This window comes from Theropithecus gelada, chromosome X, assembly GCF_003255815.1.
Source record: "Theropithecus gelada isolate Dixy chromosome X, Tgel_1.0, whole genome shotgun sequence".
Taxonomy (NCBI): domain Eukaryota; kingdom Metazoa; phylum Chordata; class Mammalia; order Primates; family Cercopithecidae; genus Theropithecus; species Theropithecus gelada.
The window spans coordinates 146,331,325-146,348,966 of record NC_037689.1 but is presented as its reverse complement, the minus strand read 5'-3'; the positions used below and the strand labels follow the sequence as shown (position 1 = coordinate 146,348,966).

Sequence of the window (17,642 nt, the reverse complement as noted above, 5' to 3'; positions counted from 1 at the left end):
GAAATTTCTAGATACCTGAAACCTACCCTTTAACTGTCCAGAAAAATCTTTAACATCTTGAAGGAAACAGTTCCTAAATATATGACATGAGTTTCTGTGTTAGTTAAGGTATATTTAACCTTTTCCTGATGACTTTCAGACATTACTGTGACCCAAAATTATTGCTTGTGCTGTCCTCCCAGGGCTACTGGCAGCATACCCCTGCAGTAAATGGCCATTGCCAGCTGTGTTTTTAAGTTTTCAGTCTAGTTTTGTAATTCTCTCTCTTTTGTCAGCATCTACTAGTTATAACTTTATACTTTGCAAGCTTTTTGTGCTGTGTACTGGGAATCCAGATAACTAAATATTTTATAATTTTCTCTTAAATGGGCTTTGAATGATAGTCCAAGGGTCTCTCTTATAAAATGAATTGGCTTTGTGAGAGTTATTTTCTTTATGGCTGTCAGTTTTATGGCTGTTGATGTAAGCGGGAGCACCGGCTATGTACTGTAATGTGGAAGAGTTGATAACAAGGTACTATGACTTCGAAAGTTTCTAAGCAGAATGATCTACATGTCTAAAATGAGATTTTCATAAAAATTTTATTTTGCATTTTTAAATAATTCAATGCATTGGCAGTATAGTTAATGCCTCTATGAGAGAAACCAACGCACCAGCTCAGCCAATATCATTTTTACAGAGACATCTTGTTGGAAAACAACAAAACCACATTAAAATGTTTGTACACAGAGTTACTGTACTGAGAACAAAGCACCAACAAAATGCTTGTGCGCCACACATTTGAAATGCAAAGCCACACAGGCAGATATAGTTTTATACACATAAAGCACATGAAACCAGCTTTTAAAAACCAGATAACATTTCATTAATTGATTGATGTTAGAACAGTTTACCCTGGTCTGTACAGGAAATTGGAACTTACTGAAATTCTGACAAGACGAGCATGCTTGTTAAGAACAGTGACAGTTGGTGGATCTGCAATGAGCATGAATATTGGAAATCTGCACCCAAGAAAAGGTGGTTCAGAAGACTAATTGGATTCTCATAAAGCCAAGGGGGCACTTTCTGAATGGTCATCACAATTTACTGGCCACCTGGGGTGCCCCTGGGGAAAGGGTCTTCCTTTGGGGACAGGACGTCAGGAAGTTTTCTTCTTAGGAGCCAGGCAGGCTGTTCCTGATGGTTCTGCTCCTCTACTTACTTGGGAAGGAGCATAGGCCAGGCATGGGCCCAAGGGTTTTGGACTGCAGCTTGGAGCAAGTCAACTTCAACACTGAGGGCTCAACTCAGCTCATGTTGTTGCAGCTGAGGTGGCCTTCATCTTCCCTCTCATGCATCTTGACCTACAATTTCCTCTTGGAAACTCAACTGGATTTGAACAGAGCTTTTTCCATCACAAAGGCCGGTGGAATCCGTTTAATTGAACCATGATATTATGACCAAAGCTTCCAAGAGGAAAGGAATTTTCATTTCAAATCACTGCCTTCATATAGTAACGTAACCAGGGCTTCCTGGAACTGTAAAGTAATGTTTTTCAAGAAGGGAAAGCTAAAATCCCATGAAGGACAGCAAGCTAGACATGTTGCACATGCAGGGACACACACACACACACACACACACACTGATGATGTGTACTCTGTGCAGTTAGGCTTGCCACAATGGTCCAGCGGCATGGTGTTGGTGAGCATCCCCACACACAAAGCATATGATGACAATTAAATTCCCATTTGTATCCCAGTTACTCAATAAATATTTTCCATGACACTTAAATATACAAAATTTCTGTTTAAAATACGCATGAAAATGTCTTTTTTTTTTTTTTTTTTTCCAGGAAGAAGAGAAAGGTTATAGAGTCACATCTTCATTTACAACATGTTGGGATTATCTTTCTGATTCTTATATACAGGCTAATGGGAATGTTAGGAAATACTTCATATGAGCACATGAGACGTGAATGTGCCTGTTAGATACAAAGCAAACACACACACTATAGACCAGGCAGAAGACACCCCTGACAACTCGCAGGGGTATTTTGCAAGTCTCAGTCAAATTACTTACTGGAAAAACAGGTGGAGTCATTTGTTAAACTGCATTAGGTCTCAGAGGATATTATCAAAGTGCCCTTTTGCAAAAACTATCTCTATCCTTTTCATTTATCACTGTGGGGTGTGAAAGGGCCCAATGAACGTGGAGCATTCTTTGAAAACCCATCGATGTTTGCCCAGATTTCATTCCTAGCATATAGCCTGGTCTAATGCAGATTTATCAAAGACTCCAGATTTCAATATTTTAATGAGGGGTGATGGATAGAGGGAAGGAGGAAAGAAAAGAGAGAAAGAGAGAGAGAGAGAGAGAGAGACCATTGCAGTCAAAATATTTCTTCAGTCCAATGATAACAAACCCCCATCCAAAAATAATGGAAAAAGAAAAGGAGAAATGAAAAAAAAAGATGAACCTAAAAAGTCTTGACTGAAGTACTCTGGGAAATTTTTTGAAGAGGGTTTTTTTCATATTTATAATGGTTACAGAAACATCTGGAGATGTTTGCCATTGCCAGGCCTCCAACTAAAGTTCATTGAAAAATCCTGATATAACACTGTCTCGTCTGCCTGCAACCACTCCACTTGCTCCAAAATTATGTAGCAAAGGTCAAAACACTGCTCCACAAAGTTATACAATTGGACAAATGAATTAAACAGACTAATATTTATACTGCCATGTAATAATGCAGTTATATTATCACGATTTCATAATACAGCATGCCTTTCCAGGGGGCATGTTTTAAATCAGGACACATCTATTTTTATTAATCTGTTATGTTTTAAAAGCATGAACAAGTACAATTCAGAAGCTCACATTTAATTTCACTATTTGTTTGGAAAGAGAAAGAACACTAGCAGGAAAGCAAAAGCCAGAGCCAGAGAGAGAAAGACAAGTAACAACAACCATCACAGCCACAGATACAACCACTACCACCACCAGAAAAGAAAAGAAACCAGTCTCTTCTTTGCAGGATCCAAAGAATAGGTCACTCATCTAACAAAGTGGGCAAAGGGGGAGAATTTTAGGTATCTCCTGATCCCAAAGAGGATTTCTGAGCATGGTATCTCTAAAAGGCTCACTACTGACATTCATTTTATCAAAGACAACACTACAGCAAACAATCTTCAGAAACACTACTCAGAGTAGGAATAGAAACAGCAATTTGTAATATTGAGTAAATGTGAGGGATTTTATCTCAGACATTTTTCTTTCTAAAATATCCAGTAAGTAGAATCATCCAGGAAGAAAATTAAGTATTTGACAAATTGTCCTGAGACGGAATCAATCTCATTTGTAAAATTTATGGGTGAATATGATAGATTAGTGAGGGTGGTGTTAAAGTAGGGGATGCACTGGATGATGTTAAACACATTTCTAGCTCTTTGTAGCTGTGAAAACTAGTCCACTGTCTGGTGTGGTGAAGGGGGTGCTCAGAGTCCCTGTGTAAGTGTAATGCCAATTAAACCAGACCCAGATGTTACCATTTGCCAGTAAGGACAAATGTTGTAGCAATACCATGAAAGAATAGACCTCCAGTCCCTGTTATTGTGCCAGCTACAAAAAGAATTGCAGAGGCAAAAGACGAAGGGCCAGAAAGAGCGAGTAAGACATGAATCTCCTCCAGGGCTAACATTCAACCATGGATACAGGCCCAGACAAAAAATGGAAATGTTTAAAAAAAAGATTTTAGAACAAGTTCTTCAGTCTTTCCAGATACAAACCTCTTATTAACTGCAGAAGATGCACAGGACCAGGAGAATTAATTCTCTGAGATTTTCTAAACTACTTTCAAGATGATTTATGTGTGGAGACCTAATTTAAAAAGTGTATGTGTGAGTGAGTGTGTGTGTGTGTGTGTGTGTATTTAATGAAACTCTCATTATATACTTTAGTTTATGCCTTCTTGTTACTGAGCTTAGTTTTCTTCGTACTGGGTGGAAAAGAGAATTATTTTGGTTTGGATGATTGTTTCTGACTATTAGTCATGTAATTGATACAGAGATATTCTGGTTTGAATTCAGAGCTAAAACAGTAAGTAGATACTTTTAACTAAAAGCAAATGTTAACAAAAAACTTAGATTCCCTAATAACTAAAGTAAAAAATCTTATGAACAACAATGTGAAGATAGGAGAATTACTGAGTTTCCATGTCACATAAAAGAAAAACACAGTAAATTCTGGATTGGGCTATTCTCCATAGAGTTCCCGTAAATACTTTATCCTAGTTACATGTGAAAGTTACAAATAGCACTTGTAAATCAAAATAATGATGATAATAATAAAAAAATAAAAAACACTCACTTATCTTTTTAAAAAATCAATCATGAGGGTTTTCTAAGTGCCCGTTTTACCTATGAGATATGGAAGGAGATGATGAAACCATCTCCGTTGATCCATCTCTCCTTTCAGCTCAGGAGGGCTTCATTCTTCTCAGCTATTCTCCTGCTTAAAACCTAGGCTTCCAGGGCAGCCCATACCTCTAGGGCCTTATCATGAGCTTTCTACATTCACACATTGACTCATATCTTAAAACTATGTAATTGTTTTAGTCATTGAAGTGTGTGTGTAAGGGTGAGTTTGTGTGTGTGTCTGTGTGTGTCCACATGAACACATATATGAAATATGAACCCTCTTTGACTGGCTGCATCCAGTAGTGTGTTGAGGCATTTTTGCCCAGGCTTGCAAGAGTCAACTGTGTGCATCTCTTTCCAACCATGTGTTCAGTGACATCACAGTTGGTAGCTTAAAATCATCTAAAGTGGTAGTATTTATGCCACAGAAATTGGTAAATGGTGCAAACCAGGTGCTTTCTATTCTCAGTGAGCTGGTTGTTAAACATTTTACCACCACACTACTGGTTGCATGCTAGGCTGACCAAATGAGAAGCTAGCTCTTGGTCTGGGCAACACAGCATTAACTTAGCCTTGTTGGAGTGTCTCCAATTTTGCTTACTGTCTAGGGTCTCCTTTCCCCAAAATTTCATAAACACTGCAGAACCACAAGAGGGCATGAGCATCTGGGGTGCATTTGACTACCCATTGTCACTACATTGGGCTCTATTCTCAGAGACACATCTATTTCATAGCCACATGAGTGATGCAGGGCAAAACCAAAAAGGTAAAGCATCTGAAATTCCCTCCGGATATGACAGCTGGCTTCCTGCTGCAGAGACTGGAGAACAATGAGTTCCCCAATAGGAACAAGTTATTCCCAGCTGAAAGCATCAGCTGGGGCATTCTTCAGGAGGCTTCCCACAGCTGGTCTGCATGCTGCTGCTCACCAGCCAACTGCTGGCAGGCAGGCGAGCTTGACCTTGCCACTGCAGCATCCTGTCAGGGGCCTGGAAGCGGGCTTCCTTCACTTCCCCCTTCCCTCCTCAAAGTCTGATACAAATCAAAGAGCCAACAAAATTGAGGTCACTGGCAAAAGAGTTTGAAATTTTGAATGATTTTTATTAAACACCATTAGTCTACACTGCACAGTTAATGAAACAGCAAAGCTCCAATCTCTTAGAAGAATGATGACTGATCATGGATCTAAAAAGCAGTTCAGTGTCCCCTAACGCAATGTGAGCACTATGAATAATTCTTTAACATCTCATGTCAGAAGCAAAAAGGGGCAAGAACTGCAATCTGGCTTTGTGGGGCTTCCCCACCCTCCACCCCCACCCCCACCCCCTTTCCGCCCTCCCCACAATGCAATTTTCTTTTAGCTGGTAGATTACAGAGTAAAATGTGATGATTGGTAAAGAGGGCTTCTATATTTCTGAGGAGGAGGATGGAAAGAGAATTAATACTTTTTCCTTCACCAAAAATATCAGACGGTAGGATTAATGTCTGACACTGGCCTATCTGATTAGTCTCCTGCCAGGGTAAATGCTGATTATCAATACACAGATGCCACTTCTGTTGTTGGAGTCTACTAACACTAAAGAGAAAATGAATCAGATTTTAATTATGAGAATAAGGCTGTGCGAGTGAAAATGATAAACAACAACAATAACAACAATGATGAAGAATTTAGTCTGCCAGTCGTGTAACAGAACACTGACAACTGGCTCAATATTTTTTCCCCACAGAATTAAATTTGGGGGCCCTGAATTGACCCATTCATTTGATACTGTGTAGCTGTATCATCTTGCCACACATTTTTCTCAATGGGGATAGTGATGCTTCTCTAAGCAAGTAGTTCATTGCTTTACTGAGTAGTCTTACCCAGTGATCCAGTTTGGTTTTCCCACCTGCCAACTCATGCAGGTGAATTTTATCATGTCTGTTGAGAAGTATGTGAGGGCCTCACCCTCACAACTCAATTGATTCTGCCTTCAAAAATACTTTCCAACCTCAAACTCCAACTTCAACCTCCAGGATGCAAATTTGCATAAAACAGAATCCAAATTAGATATCTTTGGGAAAGATATGCTAGAAGTATCTTTCCAATGCAGACAAAATCTAATGCATTTAGTGATGTAATGTCCAAATTAAAATTCATCCATTTGGAAACTCAACAAAACATATTTTAGGCAATGGTTTCTAATTTTGCAACTTGCTTATTGCCTGAAGATTTTGATCTTTTCATTTCCTTACATGGAAAAAAAAAGGCATCCCGACCTTAAGTCTTTTAAAAGTAGTAGCAGCTAATCTGCTTTTCCAATTATGTCATCCAAATATAAAACTACTAGTATTTTTCCAATGAGATTATTAAGTAATTAACAGTCTACAGGCTGGCTAACAACATGCTTACAGCTAAATTCTACCCGGAGGACCACACTAGTAAACCCTTTTCAAAGTAATCCTACCTACCAAACTCAGACAGTTATATGACAAAACCACTAAAAATCCAAAGTTAATTAAAAATACAAAGCCAAGTCAACATCATAACACAAGCTTGTCAAACTCTCTGTGGTTGGAGCTTGGGTGACAAGTGAAGGCGTAGTGGTGGCCCTACCTGGGTCAAGTTGCAGGGCTGAGATCTTTTGGTGTCCTTGCTCAGATGGAGCTTCCTTTTACTCTGCCCTCTACTCTAACCTCCATGTGCTTATTTAAGTGTGTCTCACTAAGCCTCCATCAAGATCTAGAGGCACAATCTCTCACTACCATCCATATGTCTCATATCCCTCCCACAAACTGGTATGCTGAAGAGATTCATTTGACGGAATATCTCCATCCCTTAGTCCCTCAAATAGCTGCGCACCTACGACACGCATCACCATTTACACTGTGATGAATAGAGCAACTATAAAACAGCAACAATCCTTAATCATGAAACCGAAAGATGTCTTATCTCAAGGGATAGGAAGGTAATTCATCCTCCATATTTAATTAGTTCCTAAACTGCTTTATAAATGAGTCTACTACATAATCAAGTGGTGATCCAGAGCTCGATTGTCAGATTTGGTCACTGTGCTGTCAAGTTGGCACATATTTTACACTCAGTCACCAGAGATGACAGAGAATCCTCTTGCCTCCCTGTTGTATGTAAGTAGATATAACAAGTCACTGAAACTAGAACTACAAGTCTTTCATCCATGAGGCAATATGCTTGTTTCTCTGGGAAACTGCCCCAACATTCTAACGTCTAGTTTCTGGATGTGGGATTTCAAGAATCTACTCCTAAATCCATAATGGTCTAAGATTGTGGTTTAGGTTGAACTTACAAGTCAAGCCAGTGGGCTTCCTTATATAGTAATAGCCAAGCACTCTACCTGGTAAACCATGATAAAGAGAGAACTTGAGTCGCTGCAAAGTCATCAGCTTAATTTTTATATGTGACACCAACCTTGGATGTTCAGAGTCTTTAATGTTATCATTTTCCTCTTTTAAGAGGCTCAGAAAAGATTCTTTCAGGTTTCATTTTTGTGTGTGTGCATGCATAGGTGTTGTTGCTGAGACTGTAAACATAAAGCTCGACCACAGTGGGAGCATAAAAAGTGCTGGGTTCAGCTGCTGGGATGCTTCCATCAGCCATATTAACAATATGGCTTCAGCCATTGGAGTACAACTTCCACAGCCTTATACAACAAAGGGCCTTAAACTCAAAGATGACCAGAGCACAGCTCAAGTATGGCTGTTTTGCAACTGGGGATATATCTAATCTTGACAATGAGAGTGCAGAGTCATCACCTGCTGTTTCTATCATGGACCTGCATGGCTTACTTTAATAATCATACAAGTTTGCATCTTTCATGTGCATATCTATTATTTATCTGGTCATAACTCAGTGAACAGAATTTGATAACCCAGCATATTAAAGGCTACATGGAATTATATACCAGCAGGTAATTACCAGTAAGTAATGCATTGGATAGTGTTTACCACAAGTGTAAGAATCTTCTGGTGAGCTGGAATGTCAAAAATGATATTTACATTGTGATGTTTAGGGACATAAAATGAATGTAAAGTATCATGAGGGTGTAGTCACAACCAGTGAGAAATATCTCCAAATTAGGTGAATGGTTCCCAATGTTTAGGGCTCTTTCAAAGCATCTCAGGGTGAAGCTGATTTTGAAACTACCCCAAGACTCATTTAAAAAAAATAAAAGCTAACCACTATTTAGAGAGTTTGGAGTTTTCTTAGGAATTTTCATGGAAATTATTCATGATAATATGGACTTTAATAAAATCAGTAATTGTAATTCAGTCAAAAGTTAATGAGCCAAACAAAGGAAAAGGAAACACAGATAAGAGAAAAAAGAAAGTAGAAAACGGAAACCCTATAAGAGAGAAAATGCAAATAATAATTGAGGAAGTCCAGATTTTCAAGCCACTAGGAAGAAAACTGTATATTATTACTTCTAGGTAGTGATAACTTGTTTCCATAGATTTGAGCAAAATACAATTTAAAAATCCTGCCAGTTATGGACCCACTTACCAACTGTGTAAATGTTGTTGTTGTAAAGGAGGCAGAGGTGTGAATTCCTTATTGGACACTTTCCAGACCTCTCTTAACTCCCAACTCTAAGTCTAGAGTGTAGCATTTTGGCTACTAAAGCATGCATCAACCAAACTGTTCCTCAAAAGGAGAGCTTTGCACACAGAGAATCCCAGGTGAGGATTTACACTTCAAATAATAGAGTTGAAAAATACTGATGCCAGCTGATGCCTAAAACTTGTCAAAATAAATGTCACCCTTTCTTCTTATCATTAAAATTAACAACATAGGGAATAAGGAAAGGGATGCTAGCAAGAAAGTCCTCTGGTTGTGTGGCATAGCATCTTTTTAAGAGTAGCATTGCTATGCTCATTTATTTTCTCGATACTCTTGATTTCATGATGTTGCTACATCTAACCAGTGGGTTTTGACAATGAAAATTCTCACCTGAAGATTGAATCTGTGGGATACACAAAAGTTTAATGATAGATTCTGAAATATGTTTTTTTCTGGGTATAAGAGTATAGTTTGGGGGATGGTCCCTTGTGTCTAAGTTCTCATGTATATGTAAGACCACTTGTTGCATTTCTCAGGAGCCTGTCTTTATCACAAGTGCTTCCCATTCTTTGTTTTGGGTAGTGTGGGCTTAAAACAATATTGTAGGGACTGTCATTCCATGAAGCACAAAAAGATGGTGGAATCTGAGGATTGCATATCAAATGCTAAAAAAAATGACTAATAAAACATACACTGCCCTTAAGTTGTAGTGTCAACTTACAATGACTTCTGTTTTTCACAGATAACAAAAGAAGCATAAAAACAAACATAACCAAAGAGAACTTTCCCCAATGAGTGGAGTTCCACCAGTGACCATCAGTGCGCTGGTAGAGGTAGAGTGATGGGTCGTGATGCTAGAGATAGGAGAACACCCACTACAACAGGTGGGCATCAATGCGCAGCCAACACAGTCCTTGGCGAACGTAGCGGACAAGATTGGTCATGCTGCTGTGCTGGGTCAGAGGCCCCATCAGGGTGTCCAGATCACCAAAGAATTCTGAAAGGCAGAGCAGTCCTCAGTTAGGCCTTCATAGGATATCATGAAAATATGCACCACATTGAGAAGCTGCTTTCACACAACACCACAACCACATGGACAATGGAAATGTGATTCATTTGTCCCTTCATTCATTCGACAAACATTTATAGAGTGCCTACTAGGAGACCAAAACTCCACAAGTTTATCAAGCCCCATTATTTTAATCTTTAGTGAGCTCCAAAAACTCTGCAGCACGTAATAAATTTATGTTTTCATTGATTATACATTTATATTTAGAAAAGGGTATTTCTACACAAAATTGTAGGGAGCCATGGTCTATCTAATGTCAAGCTGTTTGTCATTCAATGTGTTACTGAATTGAAAATATCCTCTTTTCCTTTTGTCTAAATGAACCGAGTTTACTGAGTTTTCTTGGCATGGTCTAGACAAGGCCCATGAATCTGGGCATTAATAGTAGCCATCAGCCTCCACAGATAAATAAACATCAAGGGGGAATTTGATTTTGTAAGTCTTCTTACCAATTTCATTGGGGATGGAAAATGGCCTGCAAGTATCTTGTCACTTAACAACTTTTCCTGCCCCTGACCTAGGACATGAGTGGTAAGAATGCCCAGCTGATTTTCCCTTGGTTCTCTTAGGGAAGGGGGCAGCCCTGAGGCTACACTACTAACTAGCGTGACTGGAGTTTTGGAATGTCTGCCTTACGGGATAGAAGTACTATGTGGGAAAAACTATATGATCTCTAAAAACTTGCTAGGTGTTCCCTTTTCATGTATGAATTCATTTGCCTGGCACTTGGTTATGAGAGAGCTCTCTGGCAAAGGAAGCAGCCTCATCTATGTGCTGGCTGGCAGCAAGGAATCTGTGTCAGGGGGTGGGGTGTGGGGATGGGACTGGAGACTGCCCTAACATGGGATGCTCTCCTGCCTTCTTGGAAAGTGATTTCCATGCATGGGTTACATGTGCTTGATTACTCAGGAGATGGAATTTCATCAAACAATGCATTTATTCTTTATGTTATATATAACATATGGGATCCTTCTCTAGGTGTCAACCTTATTTGATTATATGATACTTTTTAACCTGTACTATGCAATAAAAATAATTTCTTCTGATAAAAGAGTAAATTATTTCTGGCATCTAAAATATTTTCCTATGTAATACAGTATTAAGGAAAATATTTAAGGACCTAGTCATTGTTGAATGAATGTGAGCCTCATATGAGCCAGGATGTTCCCTCGGTATTCTGTACAAAGCTCTCTGGCTTTCTTAATTAGACACCATTTTAATAACTGCTCCAAATGAACAGTATAAGCAGCTGGGCAGGTAAGCTTCTAGACCAAAGGCCAGGGGGCAGCATAAGTGCCATTGGCTCATTTCAGCACCAGAACCTTCTACAATAAGTAATCTGCAGCTGCATGGTGGGCAGTATGAGGCAGGAGTGGAGACCTTTCACTGGGAGAACCAACTTCACCCATCTCCACTGGGTAAAACACGTGCAAATACATGGTTGTCTCCAGTGCAATGCAGAGCTGCAACCAAAAGGGAAGCTCCGCAGTTATCTCACTTCTATACAGACAAGGTAGATGTGAATAGAATTCCCAGAGCTAAGTAGATCAGAAATGACAAGGTATGAAACTCAAGGCTTTGAGCAGAAGATTTCACACTAGTCCTCTCCCCCGTCCACTGAAAACCCCAATGACAACATTAACAGGACATATTTTCTCTCTGCTCTCTCATAACCAAATGCAAGAATGACGGGGTTGTTTTCATTCAAAACGACACAGAGAATTTAGAAACTCTTTGACACACTGTGCTAATGACAAGATTAACACCAGTTCACCCTAACCTCAGCACAGCCACCACATTGCTCCTGGAAAGTTCTGAAGTTAATTTAGAGGGAAATAACCAGATTTTGAAAATGGATGCAATGATAAAGGAAATCCATAAATATTGAACTGCCCTCCAGTTACTGATACAAAATAAGAGAGAAATAGTGGAGGCAGACATGCTAGACAAATCTTAAGTTGTGTCCATCTTCACTTGTAATTCTAGAACCCCTGGATGACTCTGGTTGTATAGGCCAGTTGTCTCTGAATTTCCAGAGGTGTAGAAAAGTAGACAATTTAATAATTATCCATTGCTCAGATAACTGGTTTGGGATTTCACCAAAGGTCTCTGAGGACCTGTCATTAATTTTGTTCTCTAGATGTGCAGTGTAGCCTATTAAGAGATGAGAATCTGGAATCAGATACTTCTAGATTCCTGCTTCTAACGAGCAAGAGCTGTGATAACATGGGTGAGTTTCTTAATCTCATAGAGCTTCAGTTTCCTCATGTATGAAATAAGGACAAATGAGACAACAAATGATAAAGCAATAGTGCAGTTCCTGGCATATAGAAATTGCTGCACAAACCTGTGGAACCAATACATGCAGATACTCCCAGGAGTCAGTGTAAGCTTATAGATGCATTGAGGGGTGAGGTCTCAAACTACGGAATGTGCTTTGTGAGCCACAAAATCTTTGAGTTATATAGATACATAATATTACGTAGTAAGGAAAGATAATAAATCTTTGTAGAATTTCTACCTTGGACTCAGAATTTTATACTAGGTGCTTTACACCTATTATTTAATTCAACCCATCTCTATCATCCCTCTGGAAAGTTTCACCATCATCATCACTGTTATGTCCATTATAGAGATGGAAGCTAGGAAGTAGCTCACAGATTTAACTAACTTGCCTAGGTTGCCCAGGTAATGCATGACCCAGGTAGGATTCAAACTTAAATGATTGGGTTGCAAAATCTGCATCCTTCCTATTCCAATGAGATAGTTTCCCCATGCTCAGCGATACAATAGTAATGGGTAGCCCACATTTGTCCCCACCTTGACTGGTGCGGAGCAGTCTGTGATTGCGGGGCCAGAATCAGCCAAGTCAAATGAACAGCTGGGACAAATGTGCAGTTTGATTTTACTTCCCACCTTCATTAGGATAGTGAGGCTTTGTTGTGATCCTCAATGACAGCTAAGGTCACAGATGTCAGCATGAGTCACCAAAGACCGCGGATTCACTCTGGTAAAGCAGGGTCCTCTTTGCATTTGTTTTGTAACAAAGTTCAAGTGTCATCATGAACAGCACCCTGATTCTTCATCCCAGTCATCAGTGTGTGAAAAGTACTAGCTGAACTTTGGCCCTTGCTTCCAAATGCAAGCTGCGTTATCGTGTACTCAACTGGAGCTAGTAATTATAATGAAGGTTGAAGGCCTTAGTTCAACCTCACCTCTCAAAATAATAATAGTAATAATAATAATAATAATAATAATAACAGGAGCCAACAGGATCATAATTAATTTGTAACTCATTATTTTTGTCTTTGCCTCTGTTTCTCTGTGTTGATCCTTGTCAGTGAGTGAAATTCAAAACACATCACAGTTCAAATTAGTTTAAGATTTAAAGGAGGACAAAATTCCAGGGCTTTTTCACTCTTTCAGGAATAACAGGTCACTGTGTCAGCCCTGAGCAAACTCTGTCTTCCCTTATCTAAGTCCTGGAAATCAGAGATACAGAAAGATATAAGGCCACCAAGTGCAACTCAAGTCCTTTAAAGTGAAGTTAACTCCATCGTGGTCTGTGAGCTATATGGGTAGAACAGATGAGCATACCTTTGTTTTCTCTTGTCAGTTTGTCGGCCATATCCCAGTGTTCATAGCCCCGTAACACATTGCTAGTGATGTTGACGTGGCTGGCAGCCATGTGGTGAATGCGCTGGGGAATGGTGACTGGGCCGTTGTTACAGTTCCCCATTGCGTTGACGGGGGAGACGTTGTTGAGAGACACTGGGGATGGAGTGTTCCTGGGGAATGGAAAGAGACAGGCCTTGTTAGGCTGGTAGGAAAGAGTGACAGTGGGGTTCTAGGCCTCCCCCATCACGCTGGGATCTCATCAGAATGTCATTTGCCGGAGTGAAGTTTAGCATAGTGTACATATGTGAAGCCCCATCAGAGTGGAGCTTGTTCTTACATCCCACTGACTCTTCTCACAGTACATCTATAGCTTTTGTCAATGCAATAGCTTTTGTCAACACAATAGCTTTTTCCAGAGGCTCTAGTGGATACAGAGATTATTACCACCCCATACCTGCCTCATCTGACCAAGCCACCCAGAGCTACAGTGCCAGGCTATAGAATGAGGCCCACTCTTCTTCCTTTCTAACATTAAACACCAAAGTCTCCACTGCCTTTGACAACCACCGAGGACTCCATGCACACCACTGCTTTTGTCTTCAAATACCAGAGAGGACTGAGTGGATATTTCTCCAGCATTAATTCTACCCATAAATATAGCTCTTCCTTTGAATACATATAACAAGTGTTGTGATGTTTCAGAGAAACAGCCAGTTCAGAGCTATGATGATTTCTCTACCTGCTGCGGGAATGGCTATCAGCAGTTAGAAAACACTTGATGTCCAATATTGGTCTATCATCAATGTGTTTTGTGGAAACCACAATGTCAGTTTGCTCCAAATACAGGTACCACAATAAGCAAAGTGCAATTCTTACAGCCCCCCAAGGAGCAGTATTTGGGAAGCTGGGAAAAGTAGTATTCTCTCTCTTTAGGATTCTTTAAGACATGCTACAGAGATGGGCTGTTAATTGCTGACTATTTACCTGCATGCTGATTTATAAAAAGAAGTCTTCAGAGTTTCCACTTCAGAGAGTACTAGTGTTTAGACACACATTTTCATTACATTCTTTAATACTTGCAACAAGGAGTCACCTGCTGGCTGCATACAGCATAGGGGTCGTTTTTCCTCCAGGGCCCAGGGTTAGATCTGGCTACCTAAGGAACCTGAAGGCTTGCCCAGGAACAGTCACTAAAGCATGGGTGGCTTCCTGTGTGCAGGAGCAAGGTCTGTGTGCCCCTCTGCTTCTCTATCCCCCTCCAGTCACACTTTGAACATCTGCCCAGGCAAACGCATCAATTTATCAGGACAGAACATAATGAGTGAGTAAAAGAAATGGAGGGAAGATGTCTTCAGGACTCCATGAATCTGCATGTTTGAAAGAATCTCTTCCTTATTCCTCTGAACACACCTTATCACACAATCAAGTAACTCTGTCTCCTGCCCCACCCCCACCCCCTTACCAGTTGCTATTGTTGGCAACTCTAGTTTTCCAGGGTGGCTCCCAGAACAGGTGTGCACCCTGATGGGCAGCACATACAGATGATTTGGGGAAACAGCAATCGCAGCGTACCAAAATGCTGAAATGCTGCTGACTAGATCTGGGAACAATTACAACTGCAATGCTCTTGAGACTCACAGGCTGTGCCTACAGCTATAGGAGAGAGTTGGACCATTTCTGCAAACAGAGTCTATTTTCTGGCATGTTCTGGTCTGGTCTGAGGGAGCAAATTCGTCCTCACACTTGCTCTGTGCTTGTCTGGTGTGAGTGGGTTCAAGAGTGTTCCTGCTATGTTTATAATTTCTGAGCTACTTCATTACTTCTTGACAGAAAGATTTATTCTTAAGGTAGAAGTGGGATGAGGAGATGTCCAAGCTAAGGTCTAGGCACAGAAGACAGTGAAATGACAAAAAGGCAGTGAAAGCTGGGTTTCTTTGTTGTGGTAGGTTGCAAAAGCTATTTCCTAGTATTTTTCCCCAGTGGTAGTCATTAACTCTTAAATGTCAATTCATGGCAAGAAAGAAATACTTTCTCATTTGTAATTCTTAAAGAAAATGACAAAGCTGTCATGTGCCACAAATGTTGAAGGAAGTTAGAAAGACATGTGGCGTGTGCCTCTAGTTGCAGCTACTCGGGAGGCTGAAGCAAGAGGATCGCTTGAGCTCAGGAGATTGAGGCTACAGTGAGCCAAGATCGCACAACTGTGATCCAGCCTGGGAGTCAGAGCAAGGCTGTGTCAAAACAAAAAAAACCAAAGAAACAAAAAAAAAAAAAAAAAAAAAAAAAACAAAGCCAGGCACAGTGGTTCATGCCTATAATCCCAGTACTTTGGGAGGCCAAGTGGGGCGGATCACCTGAGGTCAGGAGTTCGAAAACCAGCCTAGCCAACATGGTGAAACCCTGTCTCTACTAAAAATACAAAAATTAGCTGGGTTTTGTGGCACACGCCTGTAGTCCCAGCTACTTGGGAGGCTGAAGCAGGGGAATCGCTTGATCTGAGGAGGCAGAGGTTGCAGCCGAGACACTGCACTCCAGCCTGGGTGACAGAGTGACACTCTATCTCCAAAAAAAAAAAAAAAAAAAAGGGAAAGAGACCACATGGTTCAGGGAAAGAGGTACTGGAATCCAAGGAGATCTGGAGTCTAGCCCTGGCCCTGCCATAAAATTGCTGTGTGCCCCTGAGCATATCCCTTCTCCTTGCTCGGCCTTACTTTTCTTGACTGCAAGAAAAGGCAATGATCTCCAATCATGTCCAAGAGTCACAAGAGAAACCAAATCATCTCTCTTTATCACATACATCTTGAAAAGCCCTTTTTACTTTATCACACTGAAAGGTTATTGGGGACTTTTCCCCCTACTATTCTCTAATTTATTTATTTTAAATACTCAGTGGTGGAGGCAAGAAGAGCTAGGATAAGTGTCTGTTTTCAATTGTTACTGTTCTCACACTGGGCTCTAAGGTCTGACATATTCTGATGAGCATGTCTGCACACTACATTGTGCTCATTAAATGAAAAGCTGCCTAAGAAGTTGTGGCTGTGGCTACAAGAGGGCTGATGCAGGGCCCACTCACTTCAGTATGCTCTCCAACTCTGACTTAGCTTTCATCACTGCGTAGAATCATCACTGTTCTTTGTGTCTATCTACTTGCAGATCTCACCCTTTTCTCCATATTTCCATGACACATGCAAATGAGCATGTGCACAGAAGCACATGCTTCCCACCACTTCTGCCACTACCACCCTGGTCCAACCCACCATCCTCTCACCTATAAGCCATACCCAGCCCTGCTGTTCCTTGAACTTGTCAGGCATGCTCCCTCCTGCTTCAGAGGCAGCTGCCATCCCTCTGCTTGGAAGAAATTCCTCCAGTATTGTTATGGCTTGCTCTACCATCATCCTTCTCTAACATCCCTACTCAAGATTCAGCATGGTACCACTGCTCCCTCCCCTATCCTCAGCAGCCCTTTTTGCCTGCCTTCCTTGTTTCAGTTTTCTCCATGACACTTCCCATCACCTAGTATGCCACATGTTTGTTGTTATCTTTTTCCTTTAACAGAATGTGACCTTGATGAGGGCAGTTTTGTTTTGTTTTGTTTTGTTTTGTGTATTTCACTCTGTGCCATACTTCAGTATCTAGAACAGTGTCTGGCATATATGTTCTCAATGAACACCAGTTGAATAAATGAATGACTTGCTTCTATTCTTTATTTAGTATCTACTACATATAAAGTGCTCTGGAAGGTAGAAGGAGAAAATCATATATAGCATGAGGATAGGGAGTATATCTACAAAAGGCTTGGCAGAGTGTCTCACACAAGGTAGGAACTCAATACATACTTGGGGAATGATAGGGTGGATGGCTACTTATTGCAAAAGAGCAAAGAGTCTAATAGAGGAGCAAAATACATTCCTTTCTGGAAATCTAGGGTAAGTGCCAAAACTGTGGTGCTAACCAAGTGCTGTGGGAATTCTAGAGGCGGGAT

General features: G+C 40.5%; 1 protein-coding gene across 6 annotated transcripts in view; it reads right to left on the bottom strand.

The window, feature by feature from the left end:
- Positions 1-562: 562 nt before the first annotated feature.
- The window catches only part of AFF2 (AF4/FMR2 family member 2), a 503,764-nt gene continuing 486,684 nt past the window's right edge, over positions 563-17,642 (bottom strand). For all 6 annotated transcript variants that reach the window (XM_025372179.1, XM_025372181.1, XM_025372180.1 and 3 more), the window contains 2 exons: positions 13,637-13,827; positions 563-9,967 (listed from right to left, as the gene is read on the bottom strand). In XM_025372179.1, the coding sequence (XP_025227964.1) occupies positions 9,846-9,967; positions 13,637-13,827 (313 nt within the window). In that variant the 3' untranslated portion in view covers positions 563-9,845. The remainder of the gene's footprint in view (positions 9,968-13,636; positions 13,828-17,642) is intronic.